Here is an 18,439-nt window from a genome sequence, read left to right on the forward strand (position 1 = left end):
GACAGAGGAGGTCAAAGCAGGTCATGGATTGAAGAAGTACTGCACAATTCATGGAGACCTTTAACTTCTATTAAAAGTTATTTGTGGTATTTTAACTTCTTCGCTTCAGCTATGTTCTGGCACAGTTAATACCTAACTTTCCTAGCACGCAGTGCTTCCTGTCAGTATTGCTTAGCTGATGTTCAGATGGGGTGATAGTCCTGTAATGCTAAAACTGAAAGGTTCACATGTCTGAATGCGGTGAACTTCATTATAGCAACTCTGTCCCTTAATAACCTTTCTCCCACAGCAGCTCTCCACTTCCATGCATAATTAATATTAATGCACTTGGACATTACTCAGAGATTTGACGGCAACTGTCAAAGAGGTTTCCCTGCTGTCTTGTTTTTGGTGAAAGCTTTTTGGGTCAAGCAATATCCTTCTTTTGTTTTGTAAACTTTTAACATCTGGGGCAGTCCTGGAGACAAAAAAGTCTATAAGAAATGTAGTGGAATTTGCTTACCTCAAGAACTACTGGGTATATGGAGGTGTTGAATCCAATATCAAAGGTCAGCATTTGAAAACATTGGCTGCATCTGAAATACAGTATAACAGGAATCAGACTCAGTGAGGTTAGTTACTATTGTGAAATATATGCTGTAATGACTGAAAATATACATAAATGTCCAGAGAAAGCAAGCAACACAGTCTAAATAAGATTTCTGGGAAGAGCCAGCAACCTGAAACAGAGATAGAATCACATTGTGTGCTGATGAAAAAAGTGCTATATTATAGACTATTTATATGGTTGACTTCTAAAGCAGTGAGGGAGGGGAACTACATTAGAGGAGAAAATGCCTTTTGATGGGAATGAGGTCCCACAAATACTTTGGAGATACATCTGGAGGGCAGTAGATGTCTAACAGGCAAAACTCTTGGCTTGCTGAACCCAAGGACCCGTGCTGTAATTGTGGGGACGTTTGAAGGCCTGGGCCATGAACTCTAAGCACTTCTTGGGGTGCTACATACATAAGGGGCACCCATCCTGTTGGTAAACAAATACTGGAGTCTGGATCATGGTCAAAATAGATCTACTCCTGTTACACTCCTCACTTCCTCTTCACCCTTTTCATCCACCGTGTAAGCTTTATTCCCAACTTGCATAAGCCAAAAAATGAGCTTCATATTACTGCTACTAAAACAGCTGGGTTCTCAAATACCTTTACAAAATACTGAAACTTCTAAAACATAATAAATAACAACATATTTACTATTTGCCATAAAAATATCAGAGATGTGATATATATAGAACAAATATTAATTTTAATTAATAAACACAGAACATATAAATGTTGATCTATGTACAGTAATATTAACACCCTAATAGAAGCGATCACAAAGATTTAACACTCAAATAAAAGTGAATATTGCTGCCTAGGTATATTTCATGAGGTACATTTTACCAAGTATTTTGCAACTGTCTGTTGCTCAGATTTCCTGCCCAAGCCAGATCAAAACAGGCTGGGTGTACTCCGACTTTAACTAGTTGACACATAACAGAGGGCTCGCTGAAGTCAAATACAGCTTTATATGTTTGTACCAGCCCACTTGTGAGTGATTTCTCTTCATTTGTGCTGCCTGACACACCTAACTGGGACACATAATATGGTCCTATGTATTCATCGTAACCCTTTCGGAAACACTGGACAACAAAGAGCATTACTCCTTAAATACAGCACATGTCCTCACTTCATTCTGTTAAGTATGAAATAGATGGGATTTTGTTATTTTAAGAGTCATGTATCTTCTACAATTTTGTGATTCTGCTCTAAGGAGCTATCTTGACAACAGCATAGCAATGACCACTGCAAGATACTTACTGATTGAAAGAGTTTGGTCCTGAGGCAGATGATTCACTGAAGACCTCCGTTATCAGGAGGAGTTTGCTTACAGCTTCCTTCATGTTGTTAAAGGCTTGCTGAGGAGAACTGTTTTTGAAGAACATCTCAAAAAACCTTTGCAGCTGTGAAAGAGTTGACATACATTTTTGAACATTTACACTAAAGCAATGCTTAACATAATGCATTAAAAAGCTTGCTTCAGAATGTCAACTTTAGTGTTATTCATTTCCACAGTAATGAAAAGTAGCATTAAAAGCTCCACAGGGCATTCCAGTATAGAATGACCTTTTGTTTACAAATAAGTATATCATAATAAATACACATAAGTATATCATTTGGACTGGAGCATCTCTCATGTGAGGAAAGGCTGAGAGCTGGGGCTTTTCAGCCAGGAGAAGAGAAGATGGGAGGATCTGATCCATGTGTCTAAGTAGGTAAAGGGAGGGTGTCAAGAGCATCTTAACAGGCTCTTCTCAGTGGTGGCCAGCAACAGCACGAGACACAACGGGCACAAACTGAAACACAGGAAGTTCCACCTGAACATAAGGAAAAACTTCTTTACTGTGACGGTCACTGAGCACTGGAACAGGTTGCCCAGAGAGGTTGTGGAGTCTCCTTCCTTGGAGATACTCAAAAGCCATCTGGGCACAATCCTTGGCAGCCTGCTCTAGATGACCCTGCTTGAGCAAGGGGCTTGGACCAGATGATCTCCAGAGATCATGGATCTCTCATCTTCCAACCTCAACCATTCTGTGATTCTGTGATTCTCTGATAAATAAACTTTGTAATAATGGCTTTAAAAATATCACTGACGCACAGTCTAATCTTATGTTTTGCTTTCAACTGGTTCTGCACAACAGAAACTACAACACCGAATTTCTTCAGCAGTAGAACTTCATGGTAACAGCACACACAGTAACACGCTGTGCACTTGAACTCTGACTGTAAATCCTTGCTTTAAACAGTACATATAAGAAAGATGATGTTGAAAAAAATGATCAGTCACCACAGCCTATGTTTTGATGGGAATCTTGCATATGCTAAAGATTTTAGCTATATGAATCCTCCCAGTGACATGTTCACAGGCAGGCCTGCATAACTGTTGTCTCAGCTGCTTTCATCATCATGCACATTCACCCTTTGCATCATTGGAGACAGAGATTCAGTGAAGCAGAACTGGAGCAACACAGAGCTGCAAAGAGGAGTGGCACAGGGGCAATTTTGTTGCATTAGTCTTTTGTGCTAATAAGAGAAATGGGCTGCATTTGAACTGTATTTCCATTAGTTATCACACATCACAGAACTGCTTAATTTCTAAACTATGTAAAACTATTAGATAGTTTAGTAGTACTATATTACCAAACAGATACATTTATATTGTGTCAAATTACTGTCTTCAGAGATAAAGCACGTATGGTACACACAGAAGATATTTTGTACTGCTACTTAGAAGAAAAAAAAGAAGTTTCTCATCATTTCCATGAAATGCTCTACTAAACTGACTTAGAAAAGCCATTACATATTTTCTGCCACCATCCAGTCCTACTTGTCCTGCTAGGGTAACACAACTGAAGCACGCAGGCAGCAACTCAGGGGACTGATCTCTCTACTTGCCTTTGATTCCCCAGTCATGATCAGGTATTCATTGCAGACAGATTAACAAAGCTTGGCCTTTAGCAGAAGTCCGTACGAAGATCTAACATGATATTCTGGATCCACAGCATGATGCGTTCACTGTGCTGGCACCAGATCTCCTTATAACATACTGCTGTACACTAGTGTCCAAAGAATTTTCTAGACAGTGTGGGAGCTTCCACTTGGGAGCACAAATACTGCCAAATATACTCGTCTGCACTGGCATGGATGAATGGTTTCAAGCTTTTTTCAGGCAGCATATTGCAGTTAATGCAATAAGCACTTTCCACACTAAACTGTTTTCAAATGATACTGTATCAGTCAGCTATGAGAAAGGAAGCTAACATGAGCTGGTCCTCCTTTACCTTTTGCTCTCTTCAGTGCCAGTAACTCCATCCTGCTATGCTGGGAAAAAACTGGTAGGTAGGAAGTTGGCCTGGCTGTCTTTCTGTTCTTATCACCTCTGGTTTTATTCTAACAAGTAGTTCCCTTCCTAAGCTTTACTAACTGAAAGAAATGTGTCCCATGCACAGATGTGGGCTGAAGGTTGCAATGCCCGCAACTCTTTTTTCTGCTTCTGACAAAGCTATTTGAAATTCCAGTAGGAAAAAAAAAAAACAAACCAACAACAACCCTGCATATTACTAAGATTATAAAATTAAACTTTTACTGCCAGGAAATTACAAAGTAATGATTGCACATATAACCTCAGCTCTGCCCTTTGGATATTTGCATTATGTTGCAATCTTTAATCACACTGTATTTTTATGTCATAGAACATTTCCTATTTGTTCTGCAATTCCATGAATCTTCAGGGTAAAAGAGCTCTGGAACTGCTATGTAGAAAGAGATTATGCATATCCTCAGATCACACTCTTATTTTATTGCCACAACAGGCTGAGGAGGAGTATAAGCTTCCCCAGCACTAGGATCACCAAAGCTGTGTATCTCCCACAAAATAGTACAAAAATTAAGAAGATGAAGATTCTCAGACAGATCCTGGATATTACTGACATTACTCCTACACTAGCTTGCAGCTCCTCTCTAATTTCCTAAATCTGGCAGTACTGAGGAGTACTGAGGGAACTGAGGATCTAAAGGGGAAGATGTGTTGTTTCTCTGCATGGGGAGCATAAGTAGCTGCAGAATTGTACAAAGAGAGATAGAGAATACTAGGAGGAAGGACAAGACAGGCAGATAAGCTCCCCTAAGTAAATGAATTCCTGGGCACATGCAATACAACAGATAAATAACATATATATTTCTAGTTAGAACGAGGAAGATAGGCTAGTTGGCCCTAAAGGCACTCACAGCATGTTGCTGGCTATAACAGCAAACTGTTCTCAACAGAAGAGGCATAAAAATTATGCTGGCTCCTCCCAGGACTCGCATTTTAGATAGTGCTCTCCTTAGGCAGATTTGAAAAAACCTATTGCTCAACAGGTCCTCAATAAAAGATGTCAGGCTTTAGGACAATGGTTATTCTAAGCCAAAGACTGAAAACAAACATACAGTCAGTTTAGTTAAGGACCAACAAAGACATCAGAAAAATAAATAGTCCAGGTTCTATTTCAATTTATAAAAAAAAATCCTATTCAAACTGATTCAGATTAAGTTTGACTCCTAAGGATTCTAAAGAACTCTTAGCAACTGATGAGAAAAAAGTACGATATATGGATTTGGGGTGATAAAGTATGAAAATCTGCAGGAACTTCAGGTTCTCCTAAAAGACTGCCCAACAAAGATTTATAAATATCTGTGTTCAACTGCAAAATATTAACTCACTGAGTTAAAGGTTACTTCACGTGACCACTGCCAACGTTTGTTCTCTCACCTTCAAAGGAAATAAACTACCTGCTCCAGTCAGGTTCAATTTCATTATTGACAGTCTGATTAAAAGCAGAATTGAATACCAAAAGGAGGACAGAATGGAAAAAATCTGGTGAGAATCACAAGAATTTACTCTGGGAGAAAGCTGACCTCTGGCTGGTAAATTTTTGAATAAAGGAACAGAGATTAAATTTTAGTAGGCTGTAAAACTTAATGCACACATGCACATTTATACTGTACAATGACAGCATTGTATAGAGAACTACAAAATTTCTCAGGAGCTTACAAGTGTTCATCCACGTGCTGGCTGCATACAGTCACCGGTATGTTGCACATATTTATATAATGCCTTTTAGAAAATGTGTAAATGCAGCCAAATGACATGGATCAAGCACACATTTTCTCTAAAGGCAGAATGAACGAGAAACATAAATATTCTTAAGATTAACTCACTGACATTTAGCTATCTGATAACTACTTTTGCTTTAGGGTAAGCTACTGATAAAAAAATGAATTAATTGGGTAACTCAACATTGATTCTAAAACGCTTTTTCCCCTTCCACTTTGACATTCACTTTTTAAAATCTGCAGGCATTAAAATAAAATAAGCCTTATGATCTCAGCGACATGGATTCCACCGACTCCTCAAAAAATACCCTGAACCAACAGTTTAAGGCCCAATACACAGGAAAAATACAATTTAACTGACAACAGAATTCCCATTTTCAACCTGCGTGCACAGACTCATGGACACAAGGAGAGCAGAAGAGTGCGCCATCCACTGGGCTAGATGTTATGGTTACTGTAGCAATCCCTTAAGAAGAGACTCCTCTGGCATGATTCCTGCAAATGCATTTCTCAAGAGAGGTTCTGGGGCAGTCTGGGCCAGCTGGCTGAGGATTAGCTGAGGATTCTTGCCTGAGAAAAGGTACAGAATTGATTTAGCCAGCAGTATCCCAGTCCCTTCTATTGCCACCCCTTATTTTAAGAGGTCTGTTCCGAGTGTGTTGAGCAACAGACACAGCATGTGCACTACATGGGTTGGACTACTCCAATACTTCTAATACTCTGTAGAAGATGTTAATAAATTTTACTGTAGTAAAAACAAACTGTGGCTATCCTTCTGGGATTGCCTTCTAGCTCAGTCCTGCCTCACGACAAGACAAAACAGTAAGATTCTCCTTAATTAAACTTAGCGATGGGAATAAATGCAAAATTAAAACTACTGCATTTATTGACTGCATGGACTAGTTTTCTGTTGATTGTAATAGAAGTTCAGAGGCACAGCTCACATGAAGACATCTAAATGTTGTAATCTGGAGAGGAATCCCACCCTGGAAGACTGCATGGCATATATCTATGCATCAACTAAATGTCTAGACTCTTTTTATACTTCATTGCAGGACACACATGCTGAAAAGCATGATTTATGTCATCCAAGGGTCATTCAGAATGGTGAAATTAATTGTAATCTGAAACTGCTCTGTCCCTCCAGTGATTACAAATGAATCTAAAGAATCTAAATGAATACACACTGAAGACAGGTAAGAAGTATATACTGGGAATGCTCACACAGCCTAACTTTGACAAAATCACCGGGATAACAAAACCTGTGTGACTGGAATATATGAAACTGTCTAGGCAGTTGTTTGCCCAAAACTAATCACGTTAGAGAGGAAAGCTGCATCGACTGCATTAAACTCTAAGCAGGAAATTACAAAGTGATTCTTGAAACAAGGAACGAGTGAGCTTGAAAAAAAATATAAAAGGAGCATAAAATCTGTAGCAGGGGGAAAGACTTTGGACTGGGAACAGCAGCAGTCAAAACGTAGTCCGGCACTGGCAGAAGCTGGCCTACTGGCATCACAACTTCTGCCTAGATCAGACAGAGCTGCCTATCCATGAGGAACCTGTATCCAGCTGAGGCAGTGAGGTACAGAGTGCAGCAAGTAGGGACAGACCTGTAGGGTGCGCGTGTCATGTCACGAGGGGCTTTCTCAGTGGCATGTGCATTAGAAGATAGCGTTGGCATGGGTCCTACATGGGTACACATGATTTGAGCATGCATAAAGCTGGAGCACCCATCGGTGCAACCAGAGGCATGTGCAAGTTGGGAACCTGCACCCCCAGAAGAGGGGGGCTATGTTTGCAACCCGCGCTGCCTGTGAGACTGGGTGTGCACAAAACCAGGTGGGGGGTGCCTGTGAGTAGAACTTCATGGGATTACACATAGAAGGATATTTAGAAATTTATAGGTGTTTATTAACCTTTTTAAAGTGTCTAGTATTGTGGTTTATCTGTGGTATTACTGCTATTAATTTTGAGTGTATAGTCCGCTGGTTGCCAGCTAATTACATATCATTAACAAATCAATAAAATTCTTCGAACCTGATTTTTTTTTAAACTACATGAACTGCTCAGGTTTTTTTTCCTGCAAGAGTATCTCACCTTTGGGGATGTAGCTAAACTCACTCACAGAGTTCTCAACTCACCACATGACACCTCAAGAGGCTAGGAGGTGGAAGATGAAAGATTATGGGAGCTGATATTTACGTTTTAGAATCTGGTGCATCATACTACAGGATTTGTATGAATACATTTTGAAAGGACCTTGCTGGTCCCTGGTTGAGTCCTTCAAAACTAGACAACAAGGTTATCAATAACATATTTGAGGGTAATGTTTGCTTCTGAGGAAACCAAAGCATGACCTTCAGTTACAAAAAGTGACTCTTCTTGAAATAATGAGCATGTCCTCTCCACATTGTTCTGCTATGCAGTTGGAATTGTCATTGTCTTTCTGACTGGCTGGGCCTGCAGGGATTCAAAAAACTTAAGGTAGCCTCCTCTCTTTGAAAATAGCTGAAGAAGTTTTCATTTTAATCAGCCCAATCAATCTCTGATAACTTTTTCAGTATAAGCTCTGTATTATCAGTTCATTTTTGCACATTCTTCTTCTCAGTAGATCTATATTTGGTGATATTTCCCCACTAAGTCCAAATACTTTTGGGTGTAAGTATTTGTTATATATACAGAAACATCCATTTACACACAAACAAGAATCTTTTTGACTACATATGTGGAGGTTATCTGTACATCTAAGATGCCTCCAAGAATACAGACTGGTTCCATGCAGAAGGCCAGAGAAAACATATTTTGCAATGGAGTTATCCCCTGTATTGCCTGCTAGCATAGACAGACCTACACACTGTCTCTCCAGTATATAGAAAAAGTTGTAAGATGTGTAATGCAAGAAAAATGTTCCCATAATCAAAAGCAATGATTCCAGAATGTATCACAGAGAAAACAGTGCAGCAATTTATAAGTAAGTTTATAGTACAAGCTTTAGGCAGCTCTGTTTATTCCATCCCTGATTTATTATTATGTTGTACCATTTCTCTGAACCTCTGACATGGCACTTGATAAAGGAGGAAGCCAGGACATTACTCAGCTAGTTTATACAGTAAATTTCCTACTTATGCATATTTTTTCTTTATATAAGCTATTTTAAAGGAAGGTTATTTAATAGCTCAGGCCAAACAAATCTTGTTCCTTAGCACTGTTTTCATTTACTTACATGGAAGATATTCTTTGTTTTTCTTCAGGTTTTAAGTAAGTGGTCAAATACTCACTCATCTCAGTGGTTGTCCCTGAATGTCTTATTCTAAACCTTAGTTGGTGAAAAAAGGAGAAAAGGCCACGAGCAAACTTGCTCTTAAGACCAAGTTCAAAGATCACTGGAGTCAATGACGAGCTTTTCATTAGCTTCAGTAACCTCTAAATTAGGGTCTCTGAGTCCCTAAATTAGGGACTGAACTAAGAATGTTTTACTAATCCCAGCATTGACTTCTCACTGGAACAGTAAAGACGATTTACTCACAGCATTTCTCAACTCATTGAGAGAGGCAAATCTGGACCTTTACAACAAGCTCCTTCCAGGAGAACAGAGTCCTAATATCCTCAAAGAAGTAGGTATTTCCCCCAAATTTGAATTTATTTCTATCAAAGACCCTGGCTGGCCAGGGTTGCTGCCATCAAAGATATGCCTCATGTCAGATTACAGGAGGAGAAAGGAATGCATTAGGCGCTAAAAATAGTGTTTTATTTTCCTATCTGAAACGTGGTCTCCTTTGGGGAGGAGAGAGAAGAAACCCGCTTTTAGGACTAAGTACTTGAGGCAGCACTACAAATCAAGGGCCCCGTCTTGCACTTCTATTCGTTTTAGGGAATGCCATGTTATAGAGCAAGCTGCTCTCATTCCGCTTGATTAAGGCAATCTGGAAAGCAAAAAGGAAAAGATGAGAAGGGGAATCAGAACGGGAAACCTAGGAGCCACAGAGAGGCATGCTTACAGAGCTGCCTGGATTGAAGAGCTGGAGCCAGAAAATCTGAGGACCAGGAAGAGCAGAGAGCTAACGGCCTGGATAAGAGAGAAAAGGCTTACTTCTGACATACCTACTTCCTATATGGAATAATCAGTCTAGAGATAGATAGTGAAAAAAGAACTCTTACTAGAGAAACTAGGATGCTTATAGTGAGGAGAGCAGAAGAAAACTCCAGGAAGAATTTTAACTCTCTTTGTGTGCTGCATGACAGACTGGCACAGACACAGAGAAGGTAAAGAAAGAAAAACTATTCATTCCTTCTCTTAAGATAAGAACTAGTGACATAAATTAAATAATCAAGTAGAACTTTTAAAGCAAACAAAAGTTCTTTCTCATGCAATACATAACTAATCAGAGGAGGTTCTTTGCTCCAGGTTGTTGAGAAGATCGAACACATAAATAGATTCAAAAATCAATTAGAAAATTGCATGGCAGAAAATTCCACTGGAGCTTATTAAATATAAAGCTACGTATTCCACTTCCAGTTCAGTGTGCCTTATACTTCAGGCTGCCAGAAACTGGGAGAGTCTGCCTGGGGGAGTATCACTTTACACAAAAGCTTTACACTTTGCACAAAATACACAATTTTTAATGCTTTCTTTCTTGGTTGTTGCCAGAAATAGAATGTTAGACTAAACAGGTCTTTGATCTCTCCTTTTTATACACTTTTTATATGGTATTAGTGAAAAAATAAAAGATAGGGTTTTAGATGTTATGAGGACAGAAAACAGAGATAGCATCTCTGTTACGCTCTGTCCTCCAGGAAGGGGAACCCCGGAGAACTTCACTCTCTACATAGGCTACTTACAAGAACGTCTAAATGCGTATGATAAATTTTTACAGAACCTAATTCACAAATCTAATTTTATTCCCAGTTAACCCTCTAATCTAATCCAACAAAAGAGCTGATGGTAGTTTTCTTTTGCATTTGTTCCTGCTAAAAGACAGAAGATAGTAGGCAATTCAAAAATAAAACAAAGGGAAAAATTTGGAGTCTTTCTGCTATTTCTAAACATTTTGCTCTTTATCTGCATGAATGTTTGAATTCTATTTCACGTTAAATATCTGTGGATATTTATGTGTATTTATGTGACTTGAAGTAATACTAATATTGGCCACGAGAGGGCAATACTGCAAGCTAAATTTCACAGTGTCCTTAGTCTAAGCCAGATCTTCAGGTCATGTTAAAAAACTTATTTCCTGGACAGGTCCTGGCCTGGTTTTGTTGATGCAATTTTTCAAATTCATACTACACAAGAGAGAGAATTTCAGTGACAGTCATAGCGACTTATACCATAGCATGCTTAAACAATAGCAAACAGCTTTAATTGAATATGTTCACTTTACTGCATGATTTGAAAATCATTTAAGAGCATATTTTCAGCTAGGGACATCTAGGGTGATGCAAGAACACCTGTCAAGGATTTTAAACCCAAGATGCACCTGATGATCTATTCTGGATGAACAAATGGACAATGAGCCAGAGCAGGGGCAGTGCAAAGCTGTCTGCAGCACAGAGACTCTCCCCAGGTGATGCAGGACATGGAAAACTAGAAGTCTATGAAATTGTGTTCCTCTGTTAAGAACTGGGAACAGGCTGGGAAAGGTTAATGGCTAGGCAACGGAGATGAGTACTTCATAGCCTGTCAAACTTTGAGATAATTAATTAGAAATGAAGGTTTCACACATGAGCTTCTATCAAACGTAAGATCATTCAGGGTTCAGGCTTCTGCTCAATACACATGCATAACGTCCATTTATATGAAGGGAGTTATTGCTCACATTTATTGAGACCTAGCCCTTAAATTGTACCATATGCAACTGTTTACCTAGAAAGCCTTTATTTTATTATTAATTTTTCAAAGGACAAATGGTCTAAAATAAGGCTATCCAAATTTATTCAAGGAAATAAGGCCATTATACAAGTCTCATATCAAAATATTTGTGTGGCAGAAAGCTATTCTGTCCCCTGCCTTTCCTGCATCGTCACAATCAGGGCCCAAATCCGGAGCTGCACTTTTGCCACCACTTGACCACACACAAAATCCTCATGCCAGCCTAGAAATCAGCTTCTTTTCTTAGCTTGCTTTCTGAACACAGACACTAAAATCTGTATAATCCAGAGAAAACTTCAGCAGCTGGTAAGCAAGCTGCACTTGAAGTCTTCCTGAATTGCCATTTAGCCAATGCTTATTCAAAAGTCATTGGGAAGTCCTGTCCCTATGATTAGGATAAGTAAAGTTAAGTTGCAAAAATCATTCACAATAATTTACTAAAAAAGGAAGCAGCGGAGTACTGCAGTATTATTTAATTATTTAAAACGTCTATTTTTTCTTTACACCGTTTCTCTAAATCATTGGGGATCTTCTGATACACCTCTATCTTTTTAAAAATCTCACCTTCATATTCACCACATTCTGGTTACTTCTAGCAACCACAAAGGCTTTTTTTGTGCGTAGGAGATCAAACTTTACACTTAACATACTGAGTTTGTGACAGTAAAGTTGTAACCAAAGTCAACCACAACTGTGGATCAATTTCTTATTGATAATGGTTTAATTATACTGGTATGAGAAAATTTGCTGATCAGAGGTTCCTATACACTGAACAGGTCTCTGAATTATTTTGCAACATTACTGAAGGCAGCATATCTGTGATGGCAATATAGCAGGTGAAAATTATTCTCATCTGTTCATTTTAAAAGATTAATTCAGTCAGCTACTCTAGAGAAAAATGCATCACCAGTAAATTTTTCAAGACCAAAGTCTCCTCTGGAGGCATGTTCAGTTCCCCATGACACTAATAGGCCACTGTCAATCAGTGCAAGAACAAGTCTTAGAGATCCTTTCTGTCTTTATTAACCATTGACAGGTTAGAGCTTCATAACGTAATGAACAATTTTCCTTCCTTCACACTAGAGTTGACAGAAATTGAATGCTTATAAACATAATGGATCTGATTTAATTCAAACCTCCTCACAAGTAACATCTGACAGAGAATATCTTTTCTAGCACCTCCTGCCTGATGCCTCTGCACCAAGTGCAGAAGCCTCAATATGATTTTCCCAGTAGGGCTATCAGTAAATTCCGACTGCTAGATTACTGACTATCTCACTTCTCCTATCCTGACTTCTTCTAAGATCTTTATAGGGTGCACAGTTTATGCTTAGAGACAGCCTTACACATCCTGTTCTCCATCATTTTGTTAATATATATTTAAATCTATACATCACTACAAACATACTTTCTCTGGTGCCTAATTTTTGTGTGATTCTTTCCATTTTGACAAGTCTGCCTAAGCTGTGGAAGTTACAATAGCACAGAAGCAGTAACTAGATTGAAACTACTGTATATGTGCTGCTGCTTCAATCTATCATTTTTATCACTTCTTCATCTGCCAGAGTGCTCTGTAAATGGTAGCTGGCATCCCTTTCAGCAGACTGCTCTCAGAAGGGATTATTTTCCAGTGCTATATCACGTTTGCTAATGACTATTCACCTTTAAAGTGTTCCTACTTCAGAAACGATAGTGATGCTGCTGGACATTGTGGTATTTTAATAAACATAAACCAAAACTGAAATCCAAGCTTTCGAAGTGGGGAAGTGGCCTTCCTAAGGGTAATAGAGGAATTGCAAAATAGTATGTCTCTGTGGACTTCCATAGCTTCTGAAGAGGGAAAGAAATGGATGCAGGCTCATCTCCCTTAATTTTGGCCATCTACAATGTAGGCACCTTCTCTAAGGTGGTCATAGCCCTGGGAAGGGAGCAGGTATTTTTAGCAGAAAATTAATCTCATTGTAAAATTAGTGTTTAAATTCGGTGGGATGATTTGCTCTCTAGAGATGTCTGTTTCTCCAATAACCAGAATTAGAGGGTAGATAATTAGCTTAGACTAGGCACTTTTTTAAATAGCTCAAATTGCAGAACACTACAAGGGCTGGCACCATCAAAAGAGTCCTGACAGTGATATCACAACATTCACCCTTATTTGAAGCCAAGACCAGCTCTTAGCCCAAGAAGCTTATATGGGACCCATCTTCAGGTGCCGCAGCAGAAGTTGAGCTACGTGACCTTGAGAAATCACCTCTACTTTGTGATCTTATTCCTTCAAAAGGAAAGAAGAAGCCACAGAACTGTAGTTCCTTCATGAAGAGCTGCCATGCTGCAAGCACACTTAGCTGCTGAAAGATCAAACGACTGGTAAAGTACACTTGGTAGTCTGTAGTACCGCTGAGCAAATTAGAGAGAAAGGAGTCTCTCCAGCCACTTGGAGATGTCCAGAGTTAATCCAATTAAAGCAGCTGTGAAACATCCATCTTCATAAAACCTAGAGACCATGGGAAGCCAATCCTCTCCCTGGTATACTTCCTTCCTCTTATTTGGAAGTGCCCTGACCCTCTTCGATTCTGTTTTACTGCACCTAAAAAAAAAAAATCTAAACAAACCATTTTGAATATTTACTTTCCTTTTTTACAACACTGTCAACGCTTGGGCATTACAGGACGGCAGCTTTAGAGAAAACTCCAACCTTGCAACTGCTGTCAAAGGTCAGCGACAGAAATTGGCATTTAAGCAATCAAACCCCGGGGTCCTTCATAACCCTCATTGTGTAAGCTGGCTCTTCCCTCTTTTGTGAACTAAACCCCACCCTTTCTGAGAAATGAAAGCTGTACCTGAGGAGAATATTCACTGTCAGCTGGAGACTGCAAATAAGGAAGGGGGGAAAGTGAAGAACCATATTATCTGGTTTTTTGTCTCCACACTTTGCCTGAAAGAGTGGAACAATTAGGAAACAAAGTGTTTTACCTTTACAGAAAAGTGCTTCTTCTTGGGTGGATGCCAGATAGTACCAGCTGAATGCATGAATGCTCGTAAAGGTGTTAAAGATGTGACTAGCACATATGCTTTGATGATGACAGAAAGGTCTTGAGCTTTAAGCATGTCCTTGTGGTCTCGAGGAATTGATAGTTGATTCCTGGAAAGTAATAATAATTACACATAGCATCATGGAAGTGCTGTTGCACATCTGTCAAAAAGAAAGTGAGCTATAAGAATATAGAAATTAGAGAAGAAAATAATTGCCTTTTTTCCCCAGTTAAGTAACACAACAGATGAAACCAAGCAAGCTGGAAGAACACTTTACATCAAGTCTTTTTCACGCTTTCAGTACTTTTCAATCTTAACTTCCAGACATAGAAAGTAACTATGTTAGAAAGGAGTTATGGCTGAGAGGACATAAGGGTAAATGCATTGTGGGCATGTTGTAATTCTTGCAAAAGCAATCATTACTAGCCCAGGACATTCAGAGTGGAGGCTAAAATATTAAAGAAATTCAAGAAGCTGAAGTAACAGAGCTGCGTAATCAAAGTATCCAAAATTAGCACTGATCTGTGGTGATGTCAGAAAAAAAAATCTATGAAAAGATTGCATTATGATAAGCACTGTCTTCAGTTTAATAGAGGGCCACTAACATGTGGGTACTGAATGCTTTCAGGGAGGAAAGTCTCAAGCTATGACTCCAAATATTATGATAAATTATGACTAGGAAAAGCACTTAATAAATCAGCTAATCATAAAAGAATTATCCAAGCTAACTTTCATTTGGGAGTAACATGGCTGTCTAGATATAGGCCTAGTGCTCGCATAGCGTGCGCAAAAAGAATCAGCTATAGACGGGGCAGGGGGAAGGAAAAACCTATTAAAAACCTATAGCTTATTATTTGGGGAAATTTGAGCTACGCTTGGGTATATTGACAAATTAGGTTATTATTCTCTCTGTTAAGAACTCCAAATATCAATGTACCTCATAACAAATGAAATAAGAGAATGAGTATACAAATGATGGGTCTCTAAGACTGTGATTAGTGGTAAAAGACACAGGAATCTTGTGCTCTCCGTCCATGTTTGTGTAATCTTTGGCAAGATGTAGCCTTTCCAGGCCTCAGTTCTGCCATCTGTTAAGTGAGTTTAATAACATCCATCTTAAAGAGATTTTTTTCTTTCCCCTGAAAAATGGTAGGGCCCCAGACCAGAAAATTTATGTAATACTGTAATAGAAGAAGCAGTATTTGGACAGCCCGTTCTCATATACTTCTTAGGGCCTCACTTAATGGAAGGTCTCTCTGCAAAGGAATATGTGTCTGTGGTAGGAGTAAGGTAGGATAGGAACAGGAAATGACTCAGCCAGCAGGAGACCTAAACATTCAAGGGCGTCCATGGACCTGTATTTATATACTAGGTAGATAAGGTTTTTAAATGCCCTCAGCAAAAGAGCTTAGGTGTTCATGCACAAAGCATGTACAAGCTTGGCTATTACAAAAACAAAAAGTATAAAAGATATGATACATGCAAGTGCTTCTTCTGCTCGAGTCTACGTTCTGCTTCCCTGACTCTTAACAAAATGCGTTATGAAACACAAACAGTCCATGATAGAGTAGTATCATATCTTACAGCTGTGCACTATTGGTCTGGTTCCACAAGTACCACGGATGGGCAGCATGTGTCTTTTCACTGCTTTTCCAACTCTGAGACATGTTGCTTGCAGTGCTGGCCTTTGAGAGCCCAGGCTGACCAGAGCATTCTGGGGTGGCAACTGGGAGGTGCAATTCTGAAAAGGTTCCAAGGGAATAGAAAAGAAATTCAGTAGGGCATCCAAAGGAGAGGGAATCTCTTGCAAGAACAAAATGCGTAAAACACAACAGGCAGAGAGGAGCTACCAGAATCAGCTGAAATTGTAAAGTTACCAGTGCTCAGACTATAAACCCTTTTGGATTTGCTAGCAGAGAGATTTATACCCACCAAGCACCCCCTTCCAGCTGCAAGCTGAGAGCTTTAGCCATAACTCCCACTTTATATGTGTGTGCACGAGTACTGCATATGAAAAAGCATTCCCTTCCCCGCTTCCTCTAAAAAGAAATCCTTTATTCCTAGGTGTAGAAGAATACCAAAAGATGTGTTTCTCACACTGCCCTAATTACAATTGATGTTGATGGGACATTTATCTGACTAAGGACCAAGGGACTTTGCTGCTGTAATCATGAAGTCAGCTCAGTTCAGCTCAGTAAATAACAATATACTCTTGTTTCTAGCTTCACAGTTTAAGGATAGACTTCGTTGGTTCCTGAAATCTACAAGAGGTTGAGTTTTGCCATTGAAAGCTTTGCCAGTGGGAGCAGGACTGAAGTACCAGAGTCCTCCAGATTACTGAGGCATGTGAATATTAATAATAATCAAACTGTGATGTGATATCAATCAGTGGGTTGCATGTATTTTCTGTTTTTACTGTGCTGATAAACCGGTACAAAGCCCTTACATTATGTCATTATTTCATGCAGGGTGGTTTTCATTAACTCTAACGCACTTCACTTTTAGACATTTCAAATTCTTAAGTAATAGTCAGGAACAAGTCAGGCTGTTCACATTATTCCCAGACCTCGTTACTTATCTTTTTAATGTTATAATGCACTTTGCTAATTTTATTAAGTTATTTGTATAGCTTCTCTTTCAATGCATGTAGTCTCCATTTCAGTGCATGATATTAAATATAAAACTGAGTTGTATTTCTGGTTCAGGTGTGAGCAGACGTTCAAGGAAAAGAACTATTCATTTTCATACAATTCCTGTTAAAATATCATTTTGATGGTCTATGTTTATTTACTGTTCATCAGATCAGACTAGTTCAGCCTTCCAAGCTCAACTGGGATCTAAAATTAAGCTGGTCCTTTGCCTTCCATGCACCACTCAGCAGGAGTAAACGTTTTACTAATCAAAATCCCTCCCTTAATACAGCACCTCATAAGATTATACACTCAGTGGCATCTTTGTGTCTGTGCATTATGCATTATAATTTATTTGAACTTTGTTTACTGATGGTACAGAGACAAAACCGACTACTGTCTGTCTACGTGGCTGTGTAGTGATAACAGCAATAAACTCACGCTGAGTCATTTATTGAGCAGACTTGATTCTGAATATGTGCAGGGAGCAGACCTACTAAATCAAGTGCTACTTTTTTTCCATATCCACCCTGTAAAAAGACAACGGCATTTCACTGCGGCAACTTTCAAAGGTCCCACTCCACCGATTCCTGTGTGTCATTTTAGCTACCTAACTGAAGTGCCTGTGTTAGCAAACTAGTATTTTTAGCCTTCACCTTTAGTCAATGCAGAGAGAAACCCATCCTCAGAGCGCTAAGAAAAATACAGATTCTGAACTGCCCTCTGAAAAGATCTGTTTTTTTCATTGACTCTACAGGAAAACTAAGCTACTTACTTGGAATTGCTAATCCCAGAGGATAAAGTCTGATTATACAGCTTTGGTGTTCAAGCAAAACCAGAATTATTAAAACACATACAGGCATGTTACAGTACATGGATGACTTCAGAGATCTCTTACTGATTTACTTTTACGTTGGTTAAAAAAAAGAAAAAGAAAAAGAAAAAGAAAAAGAAAAAGAAAAAGAAAAAGAAAAAGAAAAAGAAAAAGAAAAAAGCAATCCTCCAGTGTGGCAGTATCTACAGAGTCAGAGAAACAACTGCACCCTGTTCCACTGCATTTTGGTACTAACACATCCATCAGGAAGAGCTCAGCACAGACTCTGGAGATCAAAACTCATAAAGTAGGTCTTCAAACAGCAAGACACTGCTCTACCAACCATGAGTCACACAACCCACTGAAGTCCATGCCAGTGATCCAGGCTAACTTCTGAGTACTG

General features: G+C 39.1%; 1 protein-coding gene across 4 annotated transcripts in view; it reads right to left on the reverse strand.

The window, feature by feature from the left end:
• The window catches only part of CPED1 (cadherin like and PC-esterase domain containing 1), a 151,194-nt gene that overhangs the window by 86,048 nt on the left and 46,707 nt on the right, over window positions 1-18,439 (reverse strand). For all 4 annotated transcript variants that reach the window (XM_009687314.2, XM_009687316.2, XM_009687317.2 and 1 more), the window contains exons 6-9: window positions 16,177-16,333; window positions 14,533-14,701; window positions 1,860-2,002; window positions 503-575 (exon numbers count right to left, since the gene is read on the reverse strand). In XM_009687314.2, coding sequence (XP_009685609.1) covers window positions 503-575; window positions 1,860-2,002; window positions 14,533-14,701; window positions 16,177-16,333 — 542 coding nt within the window. The remainder of the gene's footprint in view (window positions 1-502; window positions 576-1,859; window positions 2,003-14,532; window positions 14,702-16,176; window positions 16,334-18,439) is intronic.

This window comes from Struthio camelus, chromosome 1 (assembly GCF_040807025.1).
Source record: "Struthio camelus isolate bStrCam1 chromosome 1, bStrCam1.hap1, whole genome shotgun sequence".
Classification (NCBI taxonomy): Eukaryota; Metazoa; Chordata; class Aves; order Struthioniformes; family Struthionidae; genus Struthio; species Struthio camelus.